Source organism: Akebia trifoliata, chromosome 16, assembly GCF_017979445.1.
Source record: "Akebia trifoliata isolate Shusen 1 chromosome 16, ASM1797944v1, whole genome shotgun sequence".
Lineage (NCBI taxonomy): Eukaryota > Viridiplantae > Streptophyta > Magnoliopsida > Ranunculales > Lardizabalaceae > Akebia > Akebia trifoliata.
This window is the reverse complement of record NC_141390.1, coordinates 931,562-956,967: the sequence shown is the minus strand read 5'-3', so window position 1 is coordinate 956,967 and position 25,406 is coordinate 931,562. Positions and strand designations below refer to the sequence as shown.

Below are 25,406 nucleotides of genomic sequence, written 5' to 3'. Positions count from 1 at the left end.
AATTTAAACATTGTTAATTGATTATGGTATTACGTATATAAATAATTCTATAAAGAATATGTTAATTCATTGATAGATGTCTCATCCCCTTAGGTATTTCTAAAATTTGCACTATACTCATGTTCCTGTGCTCAAGGGCATACCTTTGAGTCCAGTTGGTCAGGTTCTGTTGAGGCTAATTTGTGATTATTAATTTAACTTCTATTGTGATATTCCTTCTGTAATTGTTTTTTTTTTTCCCTCTGCAATTAGCAAATCTTCAATGTGCATTGAAATTCACTTGAAACTCATACACTTAAGTATTGTCCTCTGTTTTTAACTTTTGGCTTTTGCTGAATAAGTGTACTCTAACTTGTTCGAAGGAGAGAAGTTTTGAAGTGATCCATGTTCTCTCGATTTATTATAACCTTGGTTAGATTTTTTTTTCTAACCATGGTTCACAACATCGAGCTCTATCTCACACAAATTGCTGAATAACTTTCCCCCTCCGATTTTAGTAACAAAATGAAACAGAAGTTGGACCAAACTGAGAGTTAGCAGCGTAGACAAAGATGGATTTCTGAATGATAAATACACTTTTACCAAGGGGGGGACGGGAAAGGCCGAAAAAGAAGAGTTGTTATGGTCTTACGTAGCAGATCTTCTAAATCATATAGCCAATGATCTTGACCAAAGATTGGTTTAAAGCCACAGCAACAATTATTGAAGAATAGTTCCTGGATCTCAAATCCTGTCGGGCCTAGACATCATTAAGGTCTAAGAGGCACTGCATTTTACTCAAATAAGCCATTGGTTCATTGGAAAGCCAAGATCTAGAACTGTTACTGTACGACTTTCATGATTTTCTGATGTTTAAGGCTCAAAACTGCTTTGGAATTTTGGGTATACTCGGAATGATAAAAATTGTGAGTAATCTAGTTATTATAAAATGAGAGATTTTGGTTATGTAAAATGGGTGGTTGAAATTGCTATGTCTTATGTTGGTTTTTAGAATTTTGTTTCCTTATTGTTTTTTGGTTATCATATTCCTTTTCTACTGTTGTTTCTCTTTTTCATATATCTTGTAGCAAAACCTTGCATTTATAAACATTTATATTGAAATGCAAATAAACTTATGCTATCTTTTCTCTTAAATCTTGTGACAGGTCCTAAACTTTATGTGGCTAAAGTTTTTTCTGATATGGCGCTACTTCCGATTTTGGTCGTTGGTATGTTTGCTGGAGAGTGAATACTTCCCCCTCCCCCCTCTATGCATACACAAACACAAACACACTCCTTTTTCTTTTTTTCTTTCTTTTCTTTCCTGAAATTGGGGTAGAGTTCTGTCCTGGATAAGGCTAAATCCAAGATCAGAGATATCCACCATTTGTGTTGCAAAGATCTTGGTTGTGTGGAATTATTGTACAAATAAATGTTATTAATAGTTTGAAGCTTTTGTTTTACATTAGTTGTTTTCATGTACAATAAGGCAGAATTTCATTCATTGGCAATCTCATGATTGTAGGTCGGAGGCATTGAAGCTCCTGAGAATATGCCCAAGTGCATCAATAATTGCTATAATTTGGAAAGCTTTTGGAAAACTTGGCATGCATCGTTCAACAAATGGCTTGTTAGGTGCTACCCCTCAGGCTTTTTTGGCCATCCATTTCTCTACTCCTGTTTTCCTCAGTATCATGTGCATCATATTGGTGATGTCTTGTTTTAGGTACATATACATTCCTCTTGGAGGTTCGCAGAGAAAGCTGCTTATTGTATGGGTTATATTCACTTTTGTGGCAATATGGCATGATTTAGAGTGGTACTTGTACTTCCCTTCCTCTTTGTTTCCTTTTTTATGTTGAATTTATTATGATTTGATTGCTTTTGATACTTTTCCAACCTTAATCTGACCATTCTTGCATCTGCTCCATAGGAAACTTCTTTCTTGGGCATGGTTAACATGTTTATTCTTTATTCCGGAATTGTTAGTGAAATCAGCAGTTTCTGCCTTTCAGGTGACATCAATATGTTTGCTATTAATTTATTTACTTTCTTGTGCATCTCTCTGTTTAGATATCTATTTATTAGATTTAAGAATTTATATGAGACTAATCCTAATTGTAAACCACTGTTCAAGTTGTTTGAATGTGTTATAATGATTCGTAGTGTTTGAATGGTGTGTTTTAATCTTTAATTAGGGTGTGATAAATAATTTAAGAAATTGGGGTGTAATTAGTAAGAGTTGGGGTGCCAATAGCAGCTCTCTTTTATGTTTTTTCCCTAGGTATATCTATTCATGGAACAGGTGACCTATGATGTTACCAAATTCTCTTGACCATCTTATAAAACCTTTTAAAAAATGGGAGTTATTCCACCAGTAGAACTTATATGATAGACCGATGTAGTTCTAAAACAATAATCATCATCACATAGATTTGTATATCTTACCATAGAACTCAGACGATGGTCCGGCCCAATAAGAGTGGCAAATCAAAAGAAGAAAATTACATTTATCAAAACTAGAAAAATACTGCATAAATTTTCAGCAATTGGCATACTTCAATTGATCATTTTTAACATGACTGAATGAAACATTACGTGAACTAACAATGTAAGAAATTTAAATAAGGGGGTTGTGAAGGTGACGAAAGTACTAACACACACTATATTTTCATCAGGTGCAGATTGAAAAATAGATGTGAAAGAAAATGAATTACCTTAGGTTCTCCGACTGATCGCTACCAGTATTTTATTTTTTAATCTGACAAAGAGATTCAGAAAGATGAATACTGGTTCATTTAAAAAACTTTATGACAATAAACATGAGCAGTTGTTGTTGGCCAGCTCTCTTAAATATTAATGAAAATTGTTATCTATTACCAGAACGCCTAGAAATTACTTTTTGGGTAATAACTATCGACTATAAATCGAAATACTTCAACAAATTTGTGCATGGTTGATCAATCAACAAATCTGTTACTGTCTTATTTTACGTTACTGCTCTACTGATGGTTCGAAGAAATTTGAAAAAAATCTGTATCTTTAACCCCTGTTTGAAAACACTTCACCTATTTTATGGTTTCTACTTGCTACCATAACAATGCAAGATTCCTACAACTAAGTTTTTAAGCTCATGAGAGGAGCTCAAGAGGACTTTGGATCCCTTTGTTGATATATCTATTATATATGGATAAGTGGAAAACAAAGAAATATGAAATTATAAACAAATGCTTTCATGTAGATGTAGGAGCAGCTTCAATAAGTGGTAAACTACAGGAAAGTTGATTTTGATGGTTGGATCATGTAAAATTAAGACTGATAATGTCCTTAGTTAGGTGCAAGTGGAAGGTTATAACATGTGAGAAAGACCAAAGATGAGGTGGATTGAGATATTGAGAGCAGATTTTAAGACTCTTGAAATAACGGTAGATAGAATTGAATAGAGGAACAAGATTCATCAGTCAACCTAGAATTTTGGTGTAGGGTATTATTGCATAGCTTTGGAAGGATATTATTGCAACTAATTATTTAGTTTGTTTTCCCTTCATAGCTTTGTGCAGATTACTGTCATTTCAAGGGAGAAGCTTAAGAGGACTTTATGATCTCTTGCTTAAGAGTAGCTCCTAAATGGATCAACTAAGGGAAAGTCGATTTAGATATGATGGTGTGTTCATGTACAACTATGACAATTAACAGCCCTGGTTTGGAGCATGCAAGTTGAAAGTTATAAAAGGTCAATAGACCAAAAAGAACGTGGATTGGGAACAGATTTGAAGTTTCTTGAAGTAATGGAAAACATGGTTTTACATAGAATTGAATGGAGGAAAAATATGTGCTTACTAGAACCCAATTTTGAGATAAGGAAAATGATGATGATATTGGGAAATGGCAAAATGCACAGCTTTGGAAGGATATTATTGTATTATTTAGTATGTTTTCCTTGATTTTATTCCTAGCTTTTTCTGGATCACTATTATAGCTTCAAGCAGATGGCTTCTCTAACTTGTTGATTATTTTTCTTCCATGGTTCATTTGTCAATTTTAAGATTGACATGTTTATTCTTCTATTCTTTCTGTTGTTTTTTGGTGGATGATCTTTCTGATGCTTGTTTACTTCCATTATTATTTTCAAGTATTAAATCTTCATAATTATTGTATGGTCAGGTTAAGAATGCATTTGGGGAGTTTGTTCTTCGTGAATTCAGTGCAATTTCTGGTGCTATTACCATTACATGCCTCATGGTATGCCTTTCCCTTGCATATTTTAAATAATCTAGGTTTGATGTTAGATTTTTAGTTACTTTTATGTCATGACTTTATAATGGTTTATCAACATATGCTTCTTGAACTTCTTTTGTTAGGCATATGAGGGTGAAATATATGGGGGTTATCTAATTTGACATAATAAAATGCAAACTCAAAACATGATAAAGTGTGAGATGTGTGGTTTTAAGAAATCAATTCAGGTCAGCTGAATTAACCCTATTCATCCATCCATTAAATTCTATCTAAAGCCATAACTTTTTGTCAAGTTAATTGTAGACCCTCTTGAATATGTTTATTACAATGTAAGGTGTGGTGCCAAGAAATTGGTACTAAAGGGCATTGTAAATGGCATGTTATTACATTGTAAGGTGTGGTGCCAAGAAATTGACACTAAAGGGCATTGTAAATGGCTTCATGCAATAAGCTGAATTTGTTGTTTCACATTCTCACAAACGTGAGAGGGTATTTGACACCAAATTTTGAAGTATTTTCTACACTGACAAATCATTGAAACAAATTTATGTGCTATGCTACTACTTACCAGTTTCATTCCATAGTATACGAGATGAAAATTAGAATGAGAGGAAAATACTTGGGAAAATTGTGTCTGCTTTATTCTATCCATTCTTTAAGAGCCCTGTTATGCATCTCTGTTCATTGATTGCGCAGAGCCTTAGAGAGCCACAATGCATTTACATTTTAACTTGGAAAGTCTTTAAAAGGGTCTATCACTCAAAATAATTTATTATGTTTGCTAACCTTTAGTTTTCTACAGGTTGCCAACCTTGTTGGTTACGTAATTGGACCATCAGGCATTAATTGGTTTATTAGTCGATTCCTCCAGAAAGATGGTATGAGGTCTCGGTCCATCTTCTTTTAGATAAATTTTTGTTGTAAGAGTTAATGCAATCTTTCAACCATTTGCAGGACTACCCATTCTTGGTGGCATGTTTACAACATTTTATGTTGGGACCAAGGTAAATCATCAGAAATATTCACCTGTCATCCAAGAGTTTCTTTGTGAGTTTTGTTTTTATTGCACCATTGTTCGTGGTTGTTTTGCAGCTGATGTTCCACATACGCGAAGCAAAAGAAAGGAGGCAGTGAACTTGGAAGCCCTAGCAAAGATTTATCCTTGTTCCAGTTGAGAAGGTTGAATTTTATTGTCATCATCATTATCTACGCTACATCTATAACACTTAACACTTTCCTAACTTACTAAGATTTTAAGCCTTACTAAGAGTTGTTTTGCTCAAAGGGATTACCACATTGGCAATCCAACACCACATTTGAAAATGGAATGCTACTGAACTTCCTCCTAACTCAATTTTAAAATTAAAATCCTACAGTGAAAATTAACTTTTTTGGAATTTGTTTTTTTTTTTTCAAAGTTCGTAGAATTTTGTCCTCTACAACCCTGAAGCATCGGATCATGGTTTTGAATGCCACAAGTTGAGCCTTACGAGCCTTAGTAGTCAGACTATCTTTCAATATTGGAGTTGGCAACTTGAATCTTTCTTTGCCATTCAACTATATACAGAGCTATATCTTCGGTCAAAGCATGTACCTTCGTATCTTTTCTTGCCGCCTCAGGCCACATCATTTTGTCTTCTTTTCCTTCAACGTGCTCCAAAGCATCCTCATTGGTTCCATCATCAATATTCGTTGTACATGAGCAATAGTTACATTGGATAAAAGGGGGCATGTACATATGGCCAACTTGTTAGGGGCCTGGACCCATTTAGGTGATACTTTATGCCAAATGTGGAACTACAACCATCTTATTTAATGCACTCTTTTGGGCATTCAGATAGAAGTGATCCAGAAAAAATATCTACAGTGCCAATTGGGTCAGTATTTGGTTTATTAGAACCCATCAAATAGGTGTTCTGCTCCTTATTTATGTCTTGTTTTCAGCTATTTATTTTTTAACGGTTTTTAGCTTTTAAAAAATTCTTTCTATATTGTGTACTTACATTAACTAATACTTTACTAAAATCTCTCTTAATGTATGTAATGGCTTTTATGCAGACCTCTCAACATGTTAGATTTTTTAACATCAGGGTGCCCTGTACTAACACCAAAAGATAGGGACACTAGCATCTAACCATGTTAGATTAGCACGTTGTTATTAGGTTTCTTAGTATGTAGGTCCTTTTTAGTCTTTTCCTTATTTCAATCTTTGTAATGCTTTAAAGCCTAATTAGGGCTAATAATTAAAGATTAATACAATTCTCTAACTTTCAATTTGGTATCAAAGCCAAAACTTTCTACCTCCATCGAAATCCACTGCTACAACCTCCGTCCAATGATTCTTCCTTGAATCATCACCCAACTTCTCTTGTGTTTTCAATCCATATCACCCCTACGGGGGTCCTCTGTCACTACAGACCCTAATCGCATCATGCGATAGGGAGTTAATCACTATCCAAAGCCTGCGATCAGGCTGTTCTCACAGCTTTGATGCTGTTTGGTGCCTGCGACATCCAAGATAGCAGTTTTAGTCTTGTGCGATCATCATAGGTCACTGTATGAGACCTACGATCACAGCAGGTAACCTGTTTGAGTATTTTACACCATCACAAGTGGCTGCTCAGTCTTGTGCGACCATCGTGAGTGAGTTCTGAGCCCTGCGATCCCAGCAGTAGGCTGTTTTGAAGCCCACGATCACAGCAGTAGGCTGTTTTGAAGCCCACGATCACAGCAGATCTATGTTATGACCTCTGCGACACCTCCAAACACCTCCACAGGGCCTTACGACCACAGCAGATTGCTGTTTTGAGGTCTGCAACACTCTACGATCATCATAGAAGGCTCACGACCACAGCAGATTGCTGTTTTGAGGTCTGCGATGCCTGTGGTCACTGCAGAAATGCAGTCTTGAAGCCTGCGATCCCTTTTTGAGTTTGGTTGGAAACCTACGGTCACTGCAGAGGTGCAGTCAGAGGTCTACAACCTCTTCAGACCTTGTTTTTTGGAGTTTTTCGACCACTGCAGAGGTGCAGTGTGGCTGTAATCAGAGAAGATCCTTGTTTGGAGGTTGTGATCCGAGTAGCTTCGGTATTTGCCGAGTACAGCAGCTGCATATTTTTTTGTTTTACTTTTATTTTTTGACCTCCCTTCAAACCAAAGTACATAGTTTTAGTTGTTATGGCCTCCGAGATGTCTTGTTCCTCGATCACTGGTAATAATGCTGGATCAGGAGGTCTTCCCTCTCATTCTACTGATTTTCCCGGCATACAAATTACCACCGTAAAATTAGATGGTCCTAATTACCTTCTCTGGGCTCGTTCGGTTGAAATGTTTATTGGTGGAAAAGGGAAGATTGGTTACCTCACAGGGGCGGACAAACAGCCGACATCGACGAACACTACTTATCCCCAATGGTTTGCTAATGACTCTATGGTTCGCTCTTGGCTCGTTACATCTATGCAACCACACATTGCCGCTGGTTTCATGTTTTCCAAGACTGCAAAACAGATATGGGATTCCACAAAAAATATCTACTCGCAACGTCAAAACAATGTTCGGATTTTTAACTTGGAGCGTGAGATTTCCCGTCTTTCTCAAGGAGACTCTTCTGTCACCTCCTATATCTCACAGTTACGGGCTAGATGGGAAGAGTTGACCTTCTACTCCTCCTCCTATGCTTGGAAGGAGCCTGGTGATGAGGCCTTGTATGCGTCGATATTGGATAAGAATCGAGTTTTTCAGTTCCTAGCTGGGCTCCGGGATGAATTTGATTATGCGAGAGTTCATTTATTGGGTATGGATCATTTTCCGTCCCTACAGACTGCATATTCTTATGTTTTGGCTGATGAGAGTCGTCGCGCACCTATTCTACCTCAGTCTTCAGGAGAACATTCAGCTATGCTTGCTCACCTACCCTCTCCACAGCCCCCTAATGGATCTATGCCTACCCGTCCGTGACATAAGTGTGATCATTGTGGAAAGTTGGGTCACGTCAAGGCTCGTTGCTATGCGCTTCATGGTCGTCCAAATCAGCAACGTCAACAGTCTCAGCGATCTTCAGCTCATGTAGTTTCTCGGCCGACTATTGATTTACCACCTTTGGTAGCAACTACTGCCTCTTCGGATTCGGTATCTCTATCCCAGGCCGAGCTTGACAAGTTCAGGAAATTCTTTAATCAGATGGAGACTTCATCTCAGTCGGTCTCTACATTCGCTCACTCAGGTACCCTTGCATCTGCACACAGTGTTTCCACTATCTCCTCACCATGGATCATTGATTCTGGTGCCTTAGATAACATGACTGGTACGTCCTCCCTTTTTAGAACATATAGTACTTGTTCTGGTCATCGCAAGGTTCGCCTAGCTGATGGTTCGTTGTCTTCTATAGCTGGTCAAGGTCATTTACTTCTTACGTCTTCTTTCCTCTTAACTAACACACTGCATGTTCCTCAACTCACTACTAATCTTATATCTGTTAGTAGCATTACCAAAAATTTAAATTGCAGTGTAATCTTTTATCCTTTTCATTGTGTCTTTCAGGATCTGGAGTCGAAAAGGACGATTGGCACTGGACGTGAAGTGAATGGACTGTATCTCTTGGACGTACCCGGTTCCCCTAGCATCCATTCTGTCTCCCAGTCTAGTAGTAGTAGTTGTTTTAATAAGGCTCTTGTAATGCGCTGGCATTTACGCCTAGGCCATATTTCTTTTGGATATTTGAAACACATGTTCCCTACTTTATTTAATATTAACAATTTGATTGATCTTTCTTGTGAAACTTGCCAATTAGCTAAACATGTGCGTTCCTCTTATCCTATTAGTATGAATACTACTGCATCTGCTATGTTTGACCTAATTCATTCTGATGTGTGGGGTCCCTCCCCTGTCACATCAACCCTTGGTTTTCGCTATTTTGTTCTGTTCATTGATGACCATAGTCGTACCACTTGGGTTTATCTTATGAAACACAAGAGTGAAGTTTATGGGATCTTCAAGCAATTTCTTGCTATGGTTCATACCCAGTTTGGTCGTACCATTAAAACCTTCCGTTCTGATCATGGTACTGAGTACACCTATAGTGAGGTCTTGAAACTTTGTTTAGAATCTGGCATTGAGCATCAAATGTCCAATGTTAGGACCCCTCAGCAGAATGGTCGATCCGAACGTAAAAATCGTCATATTCTAGAGTTAGCTCGTGCCCTCTCTATTGGTAAAATTCTTCTGTATGAACGTGCCCCAATCCTATTGGGCTGATGCAGTACTTACTGCCGTCTATCTTATTAATCGGACCCCCTCCCGGGTTCTTCAGTTTGCCACGCCCTTTTCTAAGCTCTGTGCGGATCGTCCCCTTTTTCCACTTCCTCCGCGTGTTTTTGGGTGCGTCTGTTTTGTTCAACTTCTTGATCAAACTCGTACTAAGCTTGACCCTAAAGCTGAAATGTATTTTTTTGGGTTATTCTTCTAACCAGAAAGGATACAGGTGTTACCATCCTCCTTCTCGACGATGTTTTATTTCAAGGGATGTTTCCTTTTTTGAGCATACTCCGTACTACAATGGGTCTGTTGTCATTCAATCTAAGTTGTTTCCCTTAGAGTCATCTACTGATCCTTTCCCTCCTTTATTTCCTCTTCCTTTGCCTGTTCCTCCTTCTCCACCCCATGTCAGTTCGTTACCTCCTCCTTTGCAGGTTTACTCTCGACGTTCTCGCGATACTACCATCACTCATCTGCCAGACCAGGTCGCTTCCTCGCCTCCGGCTCCGCCTCCTGTTTCCTGTGATGATCGTCCTATTGCCATTCGTAAGGGTAAGTGTACTTGTACTTATCCAATTTCTAATTATATATCTGATTCGGCCCTCTCACCCTCCTATCGGAGTTTTCTTGCTTCGGTTTCCGCTGTTTCTCTTCCAACTACTGTTGCAGATGCTATTAATCACCCTGAGTGGCGCGCAGCTATGATTGATGAGTTGAATGCCCTTGAAAAGACTCAGACTTGGGAAATTGTACCTCTTCCACCTGGTAGGAAGGCTGTGGGATGTCGCTGGGTTTTCAATCTTAAGCATAATCCGGATGGTTCTGTTGCTCGTTATAAGGCCCGTCTAGTGGCCAAGGGTTATGCTCAGACCTATGGTCTTGATTATCAGGAGACGTTTGCTCCGGTTGCCAAGATGACCACCATTCGTGTTCTTCTGTCTGTTGCTGCTATCAGAGGTTGGTCTCTCTTTCAGTTGGATGTCAAAAATGCGTTTCTCAATGGTGATCTTCAGGAAGAAGTCTATATGGTCCAACCTCCTGGGTTTCTTCCATCTGCTTCTCCGACACATGTCTGTCGCCTTCGTCGTTCTCTTTATGGTCTGAAACAATCGCCTCGTGCATGGTCTGAGCGCTTTACTAAAGCCATGCATCAGTTTGGTTTTCATCAGAGTTCTGCTGATCACACTCTCTTCTTGCGTCACTCCCACGGAAAAATTGTAGCTCTGATTGTTTATGTGGATGATATTGTTCTTACGGGAGATGATGATGTTGGCATTGCCGAGGTTAAAACTTACTTAGGGCGTCAATTTGAGATAACAGACCCTGGGCATCTTCGTTATTTTTTAGGTATTGAGGTTGCACGGTCTCACTCTGGTATATTTATTTCTCAGCGTAAATATGTTCTGGACTTACTCTGTGACTCTGGTCAACTTGGTTCTCGTCCCGCTGATACTCCTATTGAGCAGAATCACAGGTTGGCTGATTCTGAGGGGGAGTGTTTGGAGGATATTGGTCAGTATCAGCGTCTGGTGGGAAAATTGATCTACTTGTCTATGACTCGCCCTGACATTGCCTATGCTGTTAGTGTTGTAAGTCAGTTTATGCACTCGCCTCGAACATCTCACCTTACTGCTGTCTATCGTATTCTTAGATATCTTAAGGGATGTCCTGGTCGAGGTATCTTGTTTAGTAATCATGGTCATCTTCGCATTGAGGCATGGACTGATGCAGATTATGCTGGTTCAGTGACTGATAGACGGTCTACTTCTGGGTATTTAACTAAGGTTGGTGGTAACTTGGTAACTTGGCGCAGTAAGAAACAGGATGTGGTTTCTCGGTCCAGTGCTGAGTCAGAATACCGAGCTATGGCACTTGGAGTGTGTGAGTTATTGTGGCTGAAGATTTTACTAGCAGACTTGTGTCTACCTGTGCCAGCCCCATTCTTACTTTATTGCGATAATAAATCAGCTATTAGCATAGTGGCAAATCCGGTTCAGCATGACAGGACGAAACATATCGAAGTTGATCGCCATTTTATTAGAGAAAAGATTATTTCTGGACAGATTTGTACTCCATTTGTACCTACATCTCAACAACTTGCTGATATTCTGACTAAAGGTGTTGGAAAAATAGCCTTTGAGGGTGTCTTGTCCAAGTTGGGTGTGATTGATATCCACGCACCAACTTGAGGGGGAGTGTTAGATTAGCACGTTGTTATTAGGTTTCTTAGTATGTAGGTCCTTTTTAGTATTTTCCTTATTTCAATCTTTGTAATGCTTTAAAGCCTAATTAGGGCTAATAATTAAAGATTAATACAATTCTCTAACTTTCAATTAACCATGACCTGGGTTAAAAACCTGCCTTCACCTACTAATTACTAACCACTAACTCAATTGCTTATCAAAAAGAAAAAACTGCCCTGGCATTTCAGTAGTATAAACTTGATTCCCAAAAGTTTCTCTCTTAATATAGGTAATAGATTGAACCTAGTGTAGAATATCAATTGCCCGACACCAACACCTAGCCACGTCTAAATTACATGGGATCTTCCCATTGAGACTATCATATTCAAACTATTTGAATTAACTACCTAGATATCTCATTTTTGCTATTATTTTAGAGTAGACTGAGGTCAAAGGATATGTCATTTTAGCACAAAGTAGAGGGGTATGATTAAACCACCTTTTAAAATTTAATAAGCAAACAAACCTAAGCTCAAGTAAGTTAAGTGATTTTGCTAAACTCATTTTCTTTAATCTGACGGAAAAAAAAAAAAAAAAAAACCCTTACACTTATGCAATATTGTGTATTTTTGCAAAAATTTAGTGTTGACAATCCTCTACTATTCTGCCTTATCTTGTTATAGTAGTTAAGATTTGAAGTAACTACTCTGGTATCTCATATTTGTAACAATGATGTCTTGATTTCTTTCGCCATTTGTTGACAGAGCATGATCAGATAGTTCCATGATTGTTGCCAAACATCGTGCAGAAGTGCAGCTCATGGTATACTTTCATTGTACCGTGGGAGGGAAATGTACTACTTTTATAGAATCTGATGGTTGAAAACGATTCATAGGAGTGCATCTGAAAAGTATCAAAGATGTATCGACATCCCTGTCGGCATCCAATATAGAAGTTCCCACTCATCAAGATCTTGATGATTTTACTAAACTTAATAGTATATTTGCCTAGATATGGTATTTATTGGATACACCTTTGATCATGATAAACTAGGCAACTCCCCAGTATAGGTGGATCTTGTTTGCTGGAAGAAAGTGAGGTCAGTTCAGTTTTGAAATTAGGTTTTATTTATCTCAACTGTTTTCTTGTTTTGGCTATACTTGGAAAACCCTACTGGACTTTCTGATTCATCCTAGTTTGTTTGATTAGAGGGAGTCTCATGGGCTGTTCAGTTTATCCTCGTACAAGAAAAAAGGTTTTTATTTTTAAGAACTGATAGTACCACACCACTTTTTTATAACAAACCAGGTCATGAAATTATATCACACCAAATAAGGATGCATCAGAAGGCTTACCTAACTTAAATTTGAAAATTAGAATGACACTAGTTGTTAATCAGTTATAAACGATACATGACGTGAGAAAAAGGTTGCCTGCCCCACCAAAAATTCCTCGTCTCTACTGTACTCCAAGTTGGTAGTTTTCATCGCCTGTATAGGATTGATCCCTAGGATTTGACAGCAGACTTGAAAAGTCACCTACAGACATGATTTTAAATCTCATCCAAGACGGATTGACAAGTCAATGTATCGGATGAGATTTAAAATCCACTTTCATTTTTCTCATTGTTGAACAAGACATCTCAAACATATCGAAAAACTCGTCCAAGATGGCTCGGTCTCGTTCACGGATGGGATGGCAAAAGGAGTTTTAAAACCATGCTTATAGATGCTGTACACCTAATTACTGAGGAAAAACAAAGGGGTTAGAAAGCCAACATGCAATTTCTTCCTTGATCACCTCTTAACCGGCTTCTTTAGAATTGAGAATGGGGTGGTTACTGCATTTCAGACATCATATATGATTTTCTTGCTTATCTTTACTATTACAATGGGAGAAGGTGGAGTAGAAGTGGTTCGACACCAAATCTTGGATCCCACAAATACCTTCAATTTTACATTTAAATTTAATATAATCAGGATCATTTTGGTCAAAAACCAAGAAAATTGTCATCTAAATAATACAATGGTTCGTTTTCAAAATTAATATTAAAAAAAAAAAAAAAAAAAACACTTATTACCATGTAATATTATAAGATTTTTTAATTAATATTTTAAATTACAAATAAACCCTTTTGATAAATGTGCATTTGCACATGCCACCTTCTAATTATGTTATTAAAAAAGGTTGGTGTGTGTCTCAATTAATCTAATTTTAAAGTTTTGGTCATAATATATATATATATATATATATATATATATATATATATATATATATATATATATATATATATATAGGGTGGCCTTTGGAGGCCCTAAAGAGAGTCAAACATTGTGCTAAACATTTTTTCAATGAATGAGTTAGAGGTTTTAGAATGGGCTGATTTTTGGTGAGGATGATCTCCTCGTCTCAAAAGTGGTTTATAAAAATTAGACGATTTACGATTCTTCAACTTGTAAATTAATGTTAGAAGTTTTGGAATGAATTGATTTTTGGTGAGTATGATCTCTTCACCATAGAGACCATTCCCACGAAAAATCAGTCTATTCTGAAATCTCTAACCCCTATTTTCAAAAATGTTTGGCACCCTTTAGGGCTTCCGAGCGCTTCCCATATATATATATGTGTGTGTGTGGATCAGGATCCGTATATACATAAAAGTACTTATAAAGCTATAACGTGTTGTCTTATATGGGCAAAAAGATTTAGAATAGGCTGATTTTTTGTGAGGATGATCTCTCTGGTGAGGAGATCATCCTTGCCAAAAATCAGCCCATTCTAAAACTTCTAATTACAAGTTGAAGAATTATGAATCGTCCACTTTTTGTAAACCATTTTTTATGAGGTTAAAAGTTTTAGACTTGGCTGATTTTGTGCAAGGATGATTCCCTCACCATAGAGATCATCTTCACAAAAAATCAGCCCATTCCAAACCTTTTTGCCCATATCTTTGGTACTTAAAAACTTGGAAAAATTACTTAAAAGATCCTCATGAAATGATATCTTTCTAAATAGTCCTTAAGTTTTCAACGGTTGCTTAACGGGACATTTAGTAAACTTTTTTTTTTTTTCTAAATGGTCCCTGGATCTCATCTCCCAAATTTCTCACAGTTGAATGTCCTTACTGTTTGAACTCATTATTTTCATTCAAAAATTGGATTTTTAACATCTCAATCGAATTTCGGAGACTCCATTCTGTCATAATTGATTTAAGAAAGAAAAAGAAGTCATTTTCAAGGATTTTTTTAAAAAAATATTTTGAAGATATGTATGTAAATTAGGATTTTTTTCACTTTTTTGTGTATTAATTTTTGAATGAAAATCGATTAAAAATGATTTTTTTGGGTTGAAATCATCTAAACAAGTCATTATCTCAAGTTCTTAGTCCATCTTTCCATGTATTTAGTTGGAAAAACTCGAAAATTAAAAAATTGGTGAATTTTACTAGTGTCAAGTACATCACTTTTTATTTAATAAATAGTGAACTCAACAATAATTAAAAAGCATCAACTTCAACAGTAAATAAAAAGTGGTGAACTTGATAGTATGAGGGATCATTTATAAGAAAAAAAAAAGTTTTCTAAATGTTCCGATAAGCAATCGTGCAAAACTTAGAGACTATTTAAAAAGAAACCTTCCGCGAGAGTCCTTTTAAGTAATTTTCCCTAAGATCTTTTGTTAAGGTAAAGGTGTATTTAAAGCTATGAAGTCTAGTAACCACGTCATCAAGTTACTGTAATACTTAGCTATTACATTATAAATAAAATTAGAGTGATTTTGATGTACCCCCCAAACTACCTTGTGGTAAATACTAGAGAACTCCCTACTTTTTCAAATTGATGACATGTATCCCTTGACTTTGGTCTTTTGTTAGAGTTCAATAATAGAATGCACATGCAATTATGTAGTTATTAATCAGGTTGGGTTGCCTATGGCCTATCTCCCAAGTAGGGGTGCTAATGGGTCAGGTTGGCTTCGTGTCATGTTGAGGTAAGGATATTATAAAATTTACCAAATCCAAATCCAACATATTTATTAAATAGATATCTAACTTGTCCCATTTAACCTAATCTAGTTAGTAAAATTCTAATCTTAAGTGACAAAAAAAAAAAAAAAAGGTTTAATTTCCATCACAAAAAAATAAAATATCATTACTAAAAGAATAATATTGTAGTGGATTCAAGATTGTACATCATGTCGCACATCATGACGTGAAAGTGTGTAGGAATCAAAGATCTTTTCATCGAGATATAAGTCAAAAAGCATAAATAGTTCTTACACACTTTCACGTAAGGATGTGCGATGTGAGGTACAATCTTGTGGTCACTCCAACATGACTCTTACTAAAAATAAAGTTACACAACCATAAATCAATGTCTACCAACATAAATTAAGTTTCATTACTCACATAAATCACCATATTGGGTATCAAATACTAATACATGCCTCTAGATGTCAATGAAAACTCATTTTAAAAATATATAAATAAATAAATAACTTAGCATGGAAAGTGTTAACCATTAATTATTTGAAAATATTCAACAAAAAAAAAAAGAGTAATTTAGAAAATCCTTAAATGATTGTTATTATTTAAGATACTCATGTGTTTCATAGTTAAAAATGACACGTTAATTACAAAATAATAAAACGTGTCAACACGGGATTGATGTCCTTAACCCAAATCCAACCAATTTAATAATCGTGGTAGATGGGTCAACACTATTATAGCCCAAATCCAATTAGGTTTGACCTAAACCACTAATTTTATATCGTTTCGATGGTTGTGTTAGAATTGCCACTCCTACTCCCAAGCATAGTTAGTTAATTCTTCGAATAATTCATGAATTATACCCGGATTTCCGAATGATACACAAAACAATTAAAATTGCCATCCAATTGAATTCCTATTAAAAATTCTCAATTTTTTGAACCTTTTCGAATCATTCATGATTTATTCTTTTCTTGAATTAAACAAATCAAAAATATTTTCTACAAAGTCAGTAAAAAACACAAATTAATAAAATTCTATCTCAATATTGCATGATACTATTTTCATTATTCTCTCTTTACACTTAAAGGTTTCATCATTAAACAATCACTAATTATTGATTGTTATTGCACTAATCATAGTTTGCTATCGAATCTCACGATTATCAATCAACAACTAATTTTTTTTCACTCTTTTTACATAACTTCTCTCTCCTCTCATATTTTTTGAACACGAGTCTTGCTAACTCAATTACTCAAATTTCTATTAATAGCATATTAATCATAAGAAAAAAAAAATTCTTGATTTAAAATTTTTATCTATATATATTATTATATATATTATTTTAGAATAAATATTAAAATGGAATATATGTAAAGGCATCCAAGTGTTAATGATTTGTAATAAGGCTTAAGTGTTAGATATACATTAGGGGTGCACATTGAATTGAGTAAATCCGATAACCGAACCAATCCGAAGCCTTTTGGATTGGATTGGTTCGGATTGAGCATGGTTTGATTCGGGTATGGATTGTATATTAAAAAATCTGATTGATTTAGTTCAGTTCCGGATTAGAAGGTATAATAGAACCGAACCAATCCGAGAACCGAACAAATCCGAAGCATCTATTATAATATATATATATATATATATATATATATATATATATATATATCTATATATATATATATATATATATGTTATGTAGAGGTAACTCATCAAAGTCTTCAACTTTATCTCCTCTATTTTTTTCTAACAAAAACTCATAAAAAATGTACACAAATTTCTCTCTCAACTCTCAAATGAATCAACCTATTTATGGAAAAACTTTTTCAAAGAGTTTGATTCCTTTTTTTTTACAAGAATCTTTATGCCGTATTTGTTAGATGAAATATACTATACGAACCTAGGCTTGGATACGTTAATCTACCATTTATGGATTAGTTTCCTCACTAATCCATCCAAAATACTAATTTAAAATTTATAATTTATAATTTATTTTTAGTCTCATTGAGCTTCCTCTAATTTTCAATTTTTATAGATTTTAGTCAGAATTTAATCATAAAATCATTTTCATTTTAAAAATATGCATTATTTATGATCTGATCCAAAGGAATCCTTTTTTAAAAGAAAAAATACTAGTTTTTCTATTTTGAAAGTATAAGAACCAAGAACCGATCCGAACCAAGGTTGGTTTGGATTGGTTCGATTTTATAGGGTAATTGGATTGGTTCGATTCCAAATTTGTAGAACCAATCATGTTTGATTCGGTTCCAATTTTGCCAAAAGCTGAACCAATCTGAATCATGTGCACCCTTAATATACATGCACAAAAAGAAAAAAAAAAAAATCATATGTTCTTAATTTACTAAGGATGAGTTCAAAGATGAAGGGTACTGATGGTGATTTTAAAAAATAAGATATAAAACAAATAAATCTTAAAAAGACAGGGGAGTTTTTTAAATATTTGGACATGAGTACTATGAAAATTTTAATATATATACACACAAATTTTTTATAAAAATTTTTATCACATTTTTGTATCGTAATTTTGGTATTTTTTGAATTTTCACTGAATTTTTAAACGAATTACTAAATGTCTATTTCAAATCATATTCGAATTAATCCCATAACGATTTTTTACCGTACACCGAATTGCTAACTATGATCCCAAGCTTAAGCCCAAACCTTAAAAGTAATCGGGCCCAACTCAATCAAAATAACTAAATGGGCCAAGTAGAACTAACTAAAGGTGCAAGTGGACCCCAAAGGGTCTGCCACGTGGCTTATGTAATCGTATACAATGACAGTAGTACACTTGGCATATACAGTTAAAACCCTAGAAACTCCACAGATTGAATCTGGACCGTCAATCCTCATCTCTATCATCATACTTACAAGAGTTTTATATTTAAGCATCTTTAGAAAACATTTTGCCCTCCACGTACTCTGAGAGAGTCGAACCAATCTGAGCGGAGAAGAGCAGTTCGAGCATTAACAATGGTGAGAATCGAAAAACTAGGGTTTATGAATCTCTCATCTTCCTCTGATCTTTCACCATGTTTTTAAAATCTTAGTTCACAGGTTACTGCTTTTCCAGATAATTGTTTAGGGTTTTAGTTTTGATTCCATCAACCTTTAATTTTGGGTCATCTACTGTTTTTATGAAAAAATTGTCATTTTTGGATTAAAAAATGCCATTTTTTTGGCGCGAAAATGGCAATCCAATTTGATTAAGGCCTTTGGGTTCGTTTGAAATCGTTTGTTCTGAATGAAGATGGATGTTCTGCATTATTTGGCATCTCTAGCTGATTGTTTCTCTTATATTTATTAGACATTTTCATGTTTTATTGGTTCTACCAATCTTCTTTTTTATGTAATTTTTTTAATGGAAAATTTTAATTTATTTCTTTGTTTTTAATTTAAAAAAAATATGTTCTGAATGTATGTATGTACAAATCAAACCAACACTATGTAGTTAATTAATCTCATCAATGAGATCATCATCAAACCCGTATACCTAATTTTTTTTTTTTTTTTTTGTTGAAAAATTAGTTCTAGGTTTCTTTCTTTTAGATATAGAGAGCTGTTATTGACACCCCGACTTTTACTTATAGCACCCAATTAAAATAAATAAAATGATTGAATGGTTGAGAATAATTTAAAGTTGGGGTGCAAAATTGCCAATAGAAGCTCACTTTTTTTTTATGCGCTAGATTTTGTTTTTTGGAGAGGGGTTTAGGGTTTTATATGAGCCTAATCATAATTGTAAACAACTAATGAAATTGTTCGAAGAGTGTTATAATGTTTGGTAATGTTGAGATTATAATTTGAGCCAAACCTTTGTAATGTTCGAAGAGTGTGTTTTAATCTTTAATTGGGGTGTGATAAATAATTCAAGAAATTGGGGTGTAATAAGTAAAATTTTGGGTGCCAATAGCAGCTCTCTAGATATAACATTCATTTTTTTCAATAGCACTTTGGGGCTACTGAATTTCAACTTATTGTATTGTCATGAAGGCAGTTTGTGGTTTTTTCCCCTTTAAGTTGCAGCTAAGTTCATCTTATAGTTGTCGTGGGTTTATTCTTTAAGCATTTTGATTCATCTGATTTCCTTGTGCATTCCAGGTGTTTGTTAAAGCACAGAAATCGAATGCTTATTTCAAGCGTTTTCAAGTCAAATTCAAGAGAAGAAGAGGTATGGTGTTCCCGTCCCATCTTTAGCTGTTATGATTGGTTTTCATCTCTAATTATTTTGTTTCTCGGAATTGTTTACAGAGGGGAAGACAGATTACAGAGCTAGGATTCGCTTGATCAACCAGGACAAGAATAAATACAACACACCAAAATACCGTTTTGTTGTTCGATTTGTATCCTTTTAACTATTCTTAATGAACTTATTTATTTTTTGTTCTTTTTGATCCAGTAAATGGTCTGCTTAATGCATTCGGCAGATGATCGTCTCTAATTAAGAACTTTGATATTTGTTGATGAATTTGGCTTGTTTGACTGTGTATTTAACTTATCGAGTTGGTGATTAACTTATGGATGATATATGTTCTAAACCTTTACTCTCTTAATAGACCAACAAAGATATTATTGCACAAATAGTATCTGCTAGTATCACTGGTGATATTGTACTTGCTGCTGCTTATGCCCATGAGCTTCCTCGTTATGGGCTTGAAGTTGGCCTTACCAATTATGCTGCAGGTACAAAACATGTCACTTGAAGATTCTTTATTTCCATTGATGTAGATACATTGTGTTTTAACCTTTTTTTTTTTTAACATGAACCCCAGCTTACTGTACTGGTCTTCTCTTGGCTCGCCGAGTCTTGAAAATGCTTGAGATGGATGACGACTACGAGGGAAATGTTGAGGTATTCACTTTATTTAATATGATTTAATATTTGTTTGTTATTGCTTATGTGAGGAGAATAATATGATTTGGCACCAACACCGGCAGGCAAGTGGTGAAGATTTCTCAGTTGAACCCACAGAGAGCAGGAGACCCTTCCGTGCACTGCTTGATGTTGGCCTTGTTAGAACTACAACCGGGAACCGTGTTTTTGGTGCTCTTAAGGTATCGTCAACTTATCATAGACTTCTATTTTTATGTGATAGAAATATATTTTTCATAAAGTAGGCCATTTTATTTGTATTACTTGGTTGAATTGTTTGGTTTATTATGTACTGTTCTTTGTTTCTTGGGACATGTAAATTACAGATTAAATAAATTGGGGTATGCCGTGTTGTTTCTTTTAATAATTTTTAATGGTTTTATTATGCAGCACTGATATATTATTAGTTATGCATTACTTATCTGTTTTTGTACATGTTCCAGTTTCCTGTTAGATTAAGAGGGTTTCTATTGCCACACCACCTTTTGCTAACGCCACCCCAATTCATCTGTAAATCACCTATCTTGGGGGTGGCATCAGCAAAAGTTAGTGTGCAATAGAAGCTCTCTAGATTAAATTTATATGTTTCTGACTCTTACCATCCTCTTCATCAACCATTTTATTATTGGCTGTTTACCACATTTAATATTTAATTCATTTCATTGAGATACAAGCATAATATTTAGCATTAATTTCAGGGAGCGTTGGATGGTGGACTTGACATTCCTCACAGTGATAAGAGATTTGCTGGTTTCAAAAAGGAGGATAAGCAGTTGGATTCAGAGGTTCACCGTAAATATATTTATAGTGGCCATGTTGCTGCATATATGAGGGTTTGGCTCTGAGACTGAAAACCTTGCATTCATTTGTTAGTGATTATACGACCATATGATGTCAAGGCAATAATGTTCAATATGGAGAAGATTTGCTGTTTCTTTTTTAAATTTTGTTTATTGGTTGATAAATCTGCAGACACTAATGGAGGATGAACCAGAAAAGTACCAGACTCATTTCAGTGAATATCTCAAGAGAGGTATTGAAGCTGATGACATAGAGGAGCTGTACAAGAAAGTGCATGCTGCCATCCGTGCTGATCCGACCATAAAGAAATCAAAGAAAGAGCCTCCCAAGGAGCACAAGAGGTAAGCCTACAACCTCAATTTTGTACATTTTGTTGTTGTAGTAAATTTATCATAAATTAGGTTTTAGAATTTGAAACTTTGTATTGACAATGCTGCAATGTTTCTGTTTCTCCATGATCCATATTGACTAAGCCTTGCAATTTTAGGGAGGGTTTTATTATAGACATGACAACTTTTACGTATTACACCCCATTTCTTAAATTATTTATTGCACCAAAATTAAAGATTAAAACACACCATTCAAAACTTACAAACGTTCAGTTCAAGTTATTATTTCAAGATTTCAAAGCATTATAACACATTCAAACAACTTCCAACAGTTGTTTACAATTAGTATTAGGCCTATATAAAATCCTAAATCCAATAAGTAAAAATCTAAAAAAATAAATAGAGAGTTTCTATTGATTTTACTCATCTGTTGATTTTTTATCATTATTCTAATTTGGGCGTGATAAGTAAAAGTTGGGGTGCTAATACCATTGATTTATCATTATTCTAATTTTTGCTATCACAACTGGGTGATCTCCAAAGTCTCTCTGAAGTGTACAAGAAAGTGCATACATCTTTTTTGAAGTTTTATTTATTGCTTCTGTGTTTTCTTTGCTTCAGGTACAACTTAAAGAAGCTAACATATGAAGAGAGGAAGGCCAAATTGATTGAGCGCTTGAATGCCCTAAACTCTGCAGCGGGAGCTGACAATGACGATCATGAAGATGACGAGTGAAAGTGCCATGATATTAATTTAGCCAAAAAAATAAAAAATCCGTTGCTATACTATTTTCATCGCCATCTCTGTTTCCCTATGGTTTCCTTCAGAGCTTATTCTTTTTTTTTTTTTTTTTTTTCAACTTCTTGCTTCAGAATGTGATAACTAGTCATGAGAGTTTTCAGTAGTAAATTTAGTGATATTTTTTGTTAGTTTTTTTCAGTTGTAGATGATGTGTGAGCGTCGCATTGGCACGACATTTGTTGTCTTTATGTAGTGACTAAATTTCTCAAATCATAGTGGTATGTTGATCACCATTTGGAGTTTGGGTACTTGTGGGTTCCTGAGCTATTTCTATCTGCTTAACCCTTTTGATGGCTATTACTATTCTCTACTTATTATATACTCTCGCCCCCACTTATAAGGTTTAAAATGGTACGGATTTTATCTGAAATCCTAGTGATCCGAATTTGAATTTAGCCGATTTGGTTTCATCAAGTATATACGAATTAAAATATGTTTTAGATATGGGTTGATGTCCCTTGACCTCAGTCGGATCCGGATCGGATATAATTTTATCCCTATATTTATCATAATCTAAATGATATATTACTTTGTAAATTGTATTTTTATATTTTTTTAAGTCATTTTTCATCAAACAAACAATTGAGTGTAGGTAATAAGACCTCTCCAAAATGGAGAGGTCTTTAGTTCAATTCACCATTTAGTCAAAAATGGTCTGACATTTTAATAAAATTAAAATGGTTCAGATACGATTTTTAACTAGTATAGTTCAGATACGATTTTTAACTAGTATAATCAAAGTTGAATATCTGGATATGAATCAAGACAAAAAAAAAAAAAAAAAACACGATATGGATATGGACACACTTGTATCCGGCCCATATCTGACCTGTTTTAAGCCCTACTCACTTACTCACTGTGCCCATCTAATTTTTCATAATACTCTTTACGCCCACTTACTAAAATTCTTTAAAGTCACTGAACGAATTTAGTAGGATCAAAATTGAACTTGTTTTAGTGGGTATCTATCGAACATTATTATATTAATTTGGCATGTATTGAAATGCCAAATATAAAGATTTGCACGAGAAAGTTTCGTTCGGTAGGTATCTACCATTTATTACAAAATAGATTTAATTAGTATCTACCGAACAAAATTTTACCGTGTAAATCTCTTGTTCAGTATGCCTATGCTGAATCTGTGTATAAGATTGATGTGTACCTACTGAACCTTGCAATAGTGATTCGGTACTGGCATACCAAACTGAAGATTTCACACAGAAATTTTCTCATACGAATGACTTCGAATTGATTTTTATTTTTATTTTTTTGAGGTGTTCAGGTAAACAAAAAAGAAACATAAGATCCAAGGAGGAGACTTGTCGAAATTTAAAAACCCTCGCTTCTTTTCTAGATGCAAAGAAGAATGAGAGAGAGAAAGAGAACTTTCATTTGATAGAATAGATGGAGAAAATTGTAGGCACAGAGAGTAATTTGGTAAGGGTATATGTGTAAGAGTTGCGCTGGAGTGACCTTGGTGGGGGACACCTAGATGCGCGCACACGTTTTACTTGTACCTCGAAGAAAACCCATTTATAGACATGCACGCGCCACCACATCAAAATGTCCCCCATTGAGGTTCTCCTACATTAATCAATGTGTAATTTTTTTATTTTTTTATTTTTTTATTTTTTTTATTTTAAAGATTCCACTTAAGTGGGCAGCAAAAGCACGACCCTTTTGCATAATGTTGTCCAATGGTACATTGGCACTTCAAATCTCATTTTTGAGTTTTTGCCATGCCAACTACAATTCAACATTTCATGGCACAACATTTTTGAGCATTTTTCGTATGTATGTTATAGTTAGTTTTTCATAATTGTTTCTAAAACGTACATGTACTCTAGTAACTTGGATGGTTATACAATTCAAAGTTTGCTTCATGCCCCCAACTAGCAAATTATAGATCAGAATGAAAAAGTACTTAATGATCCGTAATAAGGGAGTCTTTTTACTTTTCAAAAAAAAAAAAAAAAGGGGGTCTTTCTAACTACTCCCTAATTTTTGGGTGGTTAGTGACCTTTTTAAAACTAAATGCCATCCGCCTTAACAAAGTATCTAAATCATTCTATCTCACTTCCTTTGATGAATCCAACATTTTTTTTTATGGTAAATGAACTAATAATGGCATAGTTAATTTCAAAGATTTAGATGAATCTTAGCGATTTATTTAGACAAATTACAAATGATGAACGAAGAACAACAAATTCAAAGTTTTGATATAATTTTTATGCGAGTTTCGTTGTATTATTATCATACATGCATGGCTGAGTTTGGTGCTTTAAAAATTAGGGATTAGCAAGTGTTAAGTTGCGTTGCTAATAGAATAATTGTGAAACAGAGACACACATCATAAGAGTTTTTATTCAACTTCAATCTTAGTCAGAATGTAATTTTAATATTTTAAATAAATCAATATCATTTTTCATTAGTCTATAAGAAAGGGCCGAGGTCAAGGAGAATGTAATCAGTTTGAAGATCAAAAGGGCCCTGTGTCAAGTAAGGGAGACGGTGTCTTCAATTAATTGAAGCTGCCTCCAAATGATTTGGGGAAATCATATATTTTGTATGTGAAAAATGATAATGATATGTACACATGCTTTTATCATGTGGAATCCATTTGATATGGCATAATACGCACATCTCATATGATCTTTTCTTATAAATATTCAAACAGCAAATGAAATACTACTAAAGAAATGGAAACTCTCAATATTGTCAACCATTTATTGTAAATATTTTGTTTGAGAACCACAACTAAAAGTTGAGATATTGGGAGAAATTGAGAATCATTACATCTCTGGTGCATAGCATAAGTTAATGCAAAAACACTCAAGATAGGGTAAATCTATGTACAAGATAATGACTAAGCAAACTGTGAATCTATTAAATTCGACGGAAAACGCATCTGAGCCACTGTTGATTTGAGATC

The 25,406-nt window shown here is 34.9% G+C and overlaps 2 protein-coding genes across 2 annotated transcripts in view; both read left to right on the top strand.

Moving 5' to 3' along the window:
- Nucleotides 1-12,771, top strand: part of LOC147382155 (MBOAT (membrane bound O-acyl transferase) family protein) — a 28,441-nt gene extending 15,670 nt beyond the window's left edge. Inside the window, exons 12-20 of the mRNA XM_086428835.1 lie at nucleotides 1,146-1,208; nucleotides 1,505-1,614; nucleotides 1,706-1,798; nucleotides 1,913-1,994; nucleotides 4,144-4,221; nucleotides 5,021-5,096; nucleotides 5,173-5,222; nucleotides 5,311-5,397; nucleotides 12,419-12,771. Coding sequence (XP_086284961.1) covers nucleotides 1,146-1,208; nucleotides 1,505-1,614; nucleotides 1,706-1,798; nucleotides 1,913-1,994; nucleotides 4,144-4,221; nucleotides 5,021-5,096; nucleotides 5,173-5,222; nucleotides 5,311-5,352 — 594 coding nt within the window. The 3' untranslated portion in view covers nucleotides 5,353-5,397; nucleotides 12,419-12,771. The remainder of the gene's footprint in view (nucleotides 1-1,145; nucleotides 1,209-1,504; nucleotides 1,615-1,705; nucleotides 1,799-1,912; nucleotides 1,995-4,143; nucleotides 4,222-5,020; nucleotides 5,097-5,172; nucleotides 5,223-5,310; nucleotides 5,398-12,418) is intronic.
- Nucleotides 12,772-18,492: 5,721 nt separating this feature from the next.
- On the top strand, nucleotides 18,493-22,720 carry LOC147382154 (large ribosomal subunit protein uL18y-like). Its single transcript, XM_086429223.1, has 9 exons — nucleotides 18,493-18,645; nucleotides 19,771-19,840; nucleotides 19,921-20,012; nucleotides 20,226-20,352; nucleotides 20,442-20,521; nucleotides 20,608-20,724; nucleotides 21,241-21,375; nucleotides 21,515-21,684; nucleotides 22,294-22,720. Exons 1-9 carry the CDS (start codon nucleotides 18,643-18,645, stop codon nucleotides 22,406-22,408), a joined length of 909 nt encoding a protein of 302 aa, XP_086285349.1. The 5' UTR covers nucleotides 18,493-18,642; the 3' UTR covers nucleotides 22,409-22,720.
- Nucleotides 22,721-25,406: the final 2,686 nt, after the last annotated feature.

What these genes read in the sequence shown, in the direction of transcription:
- LOC147382154 (XM_086429223.1), top strand. An exon ending in CAAATTCAAGAGAAGAAGAG is followed by an intron (nt 19,841 to 19,920) that starts GTATGGTGTTCC and finishes AATTGTTTACAG; the next exon opens with AGGGGAAGACAGATTACAGA. An exon ending in CCTTACCAATTATGCTGCAG is followed by an intron (nt 20,353 to 20,441) that starts GTACAAAACATG and finishes CATGAACCCCAG; the next exon opens with CTTACTGTACTGGTCTTCTC.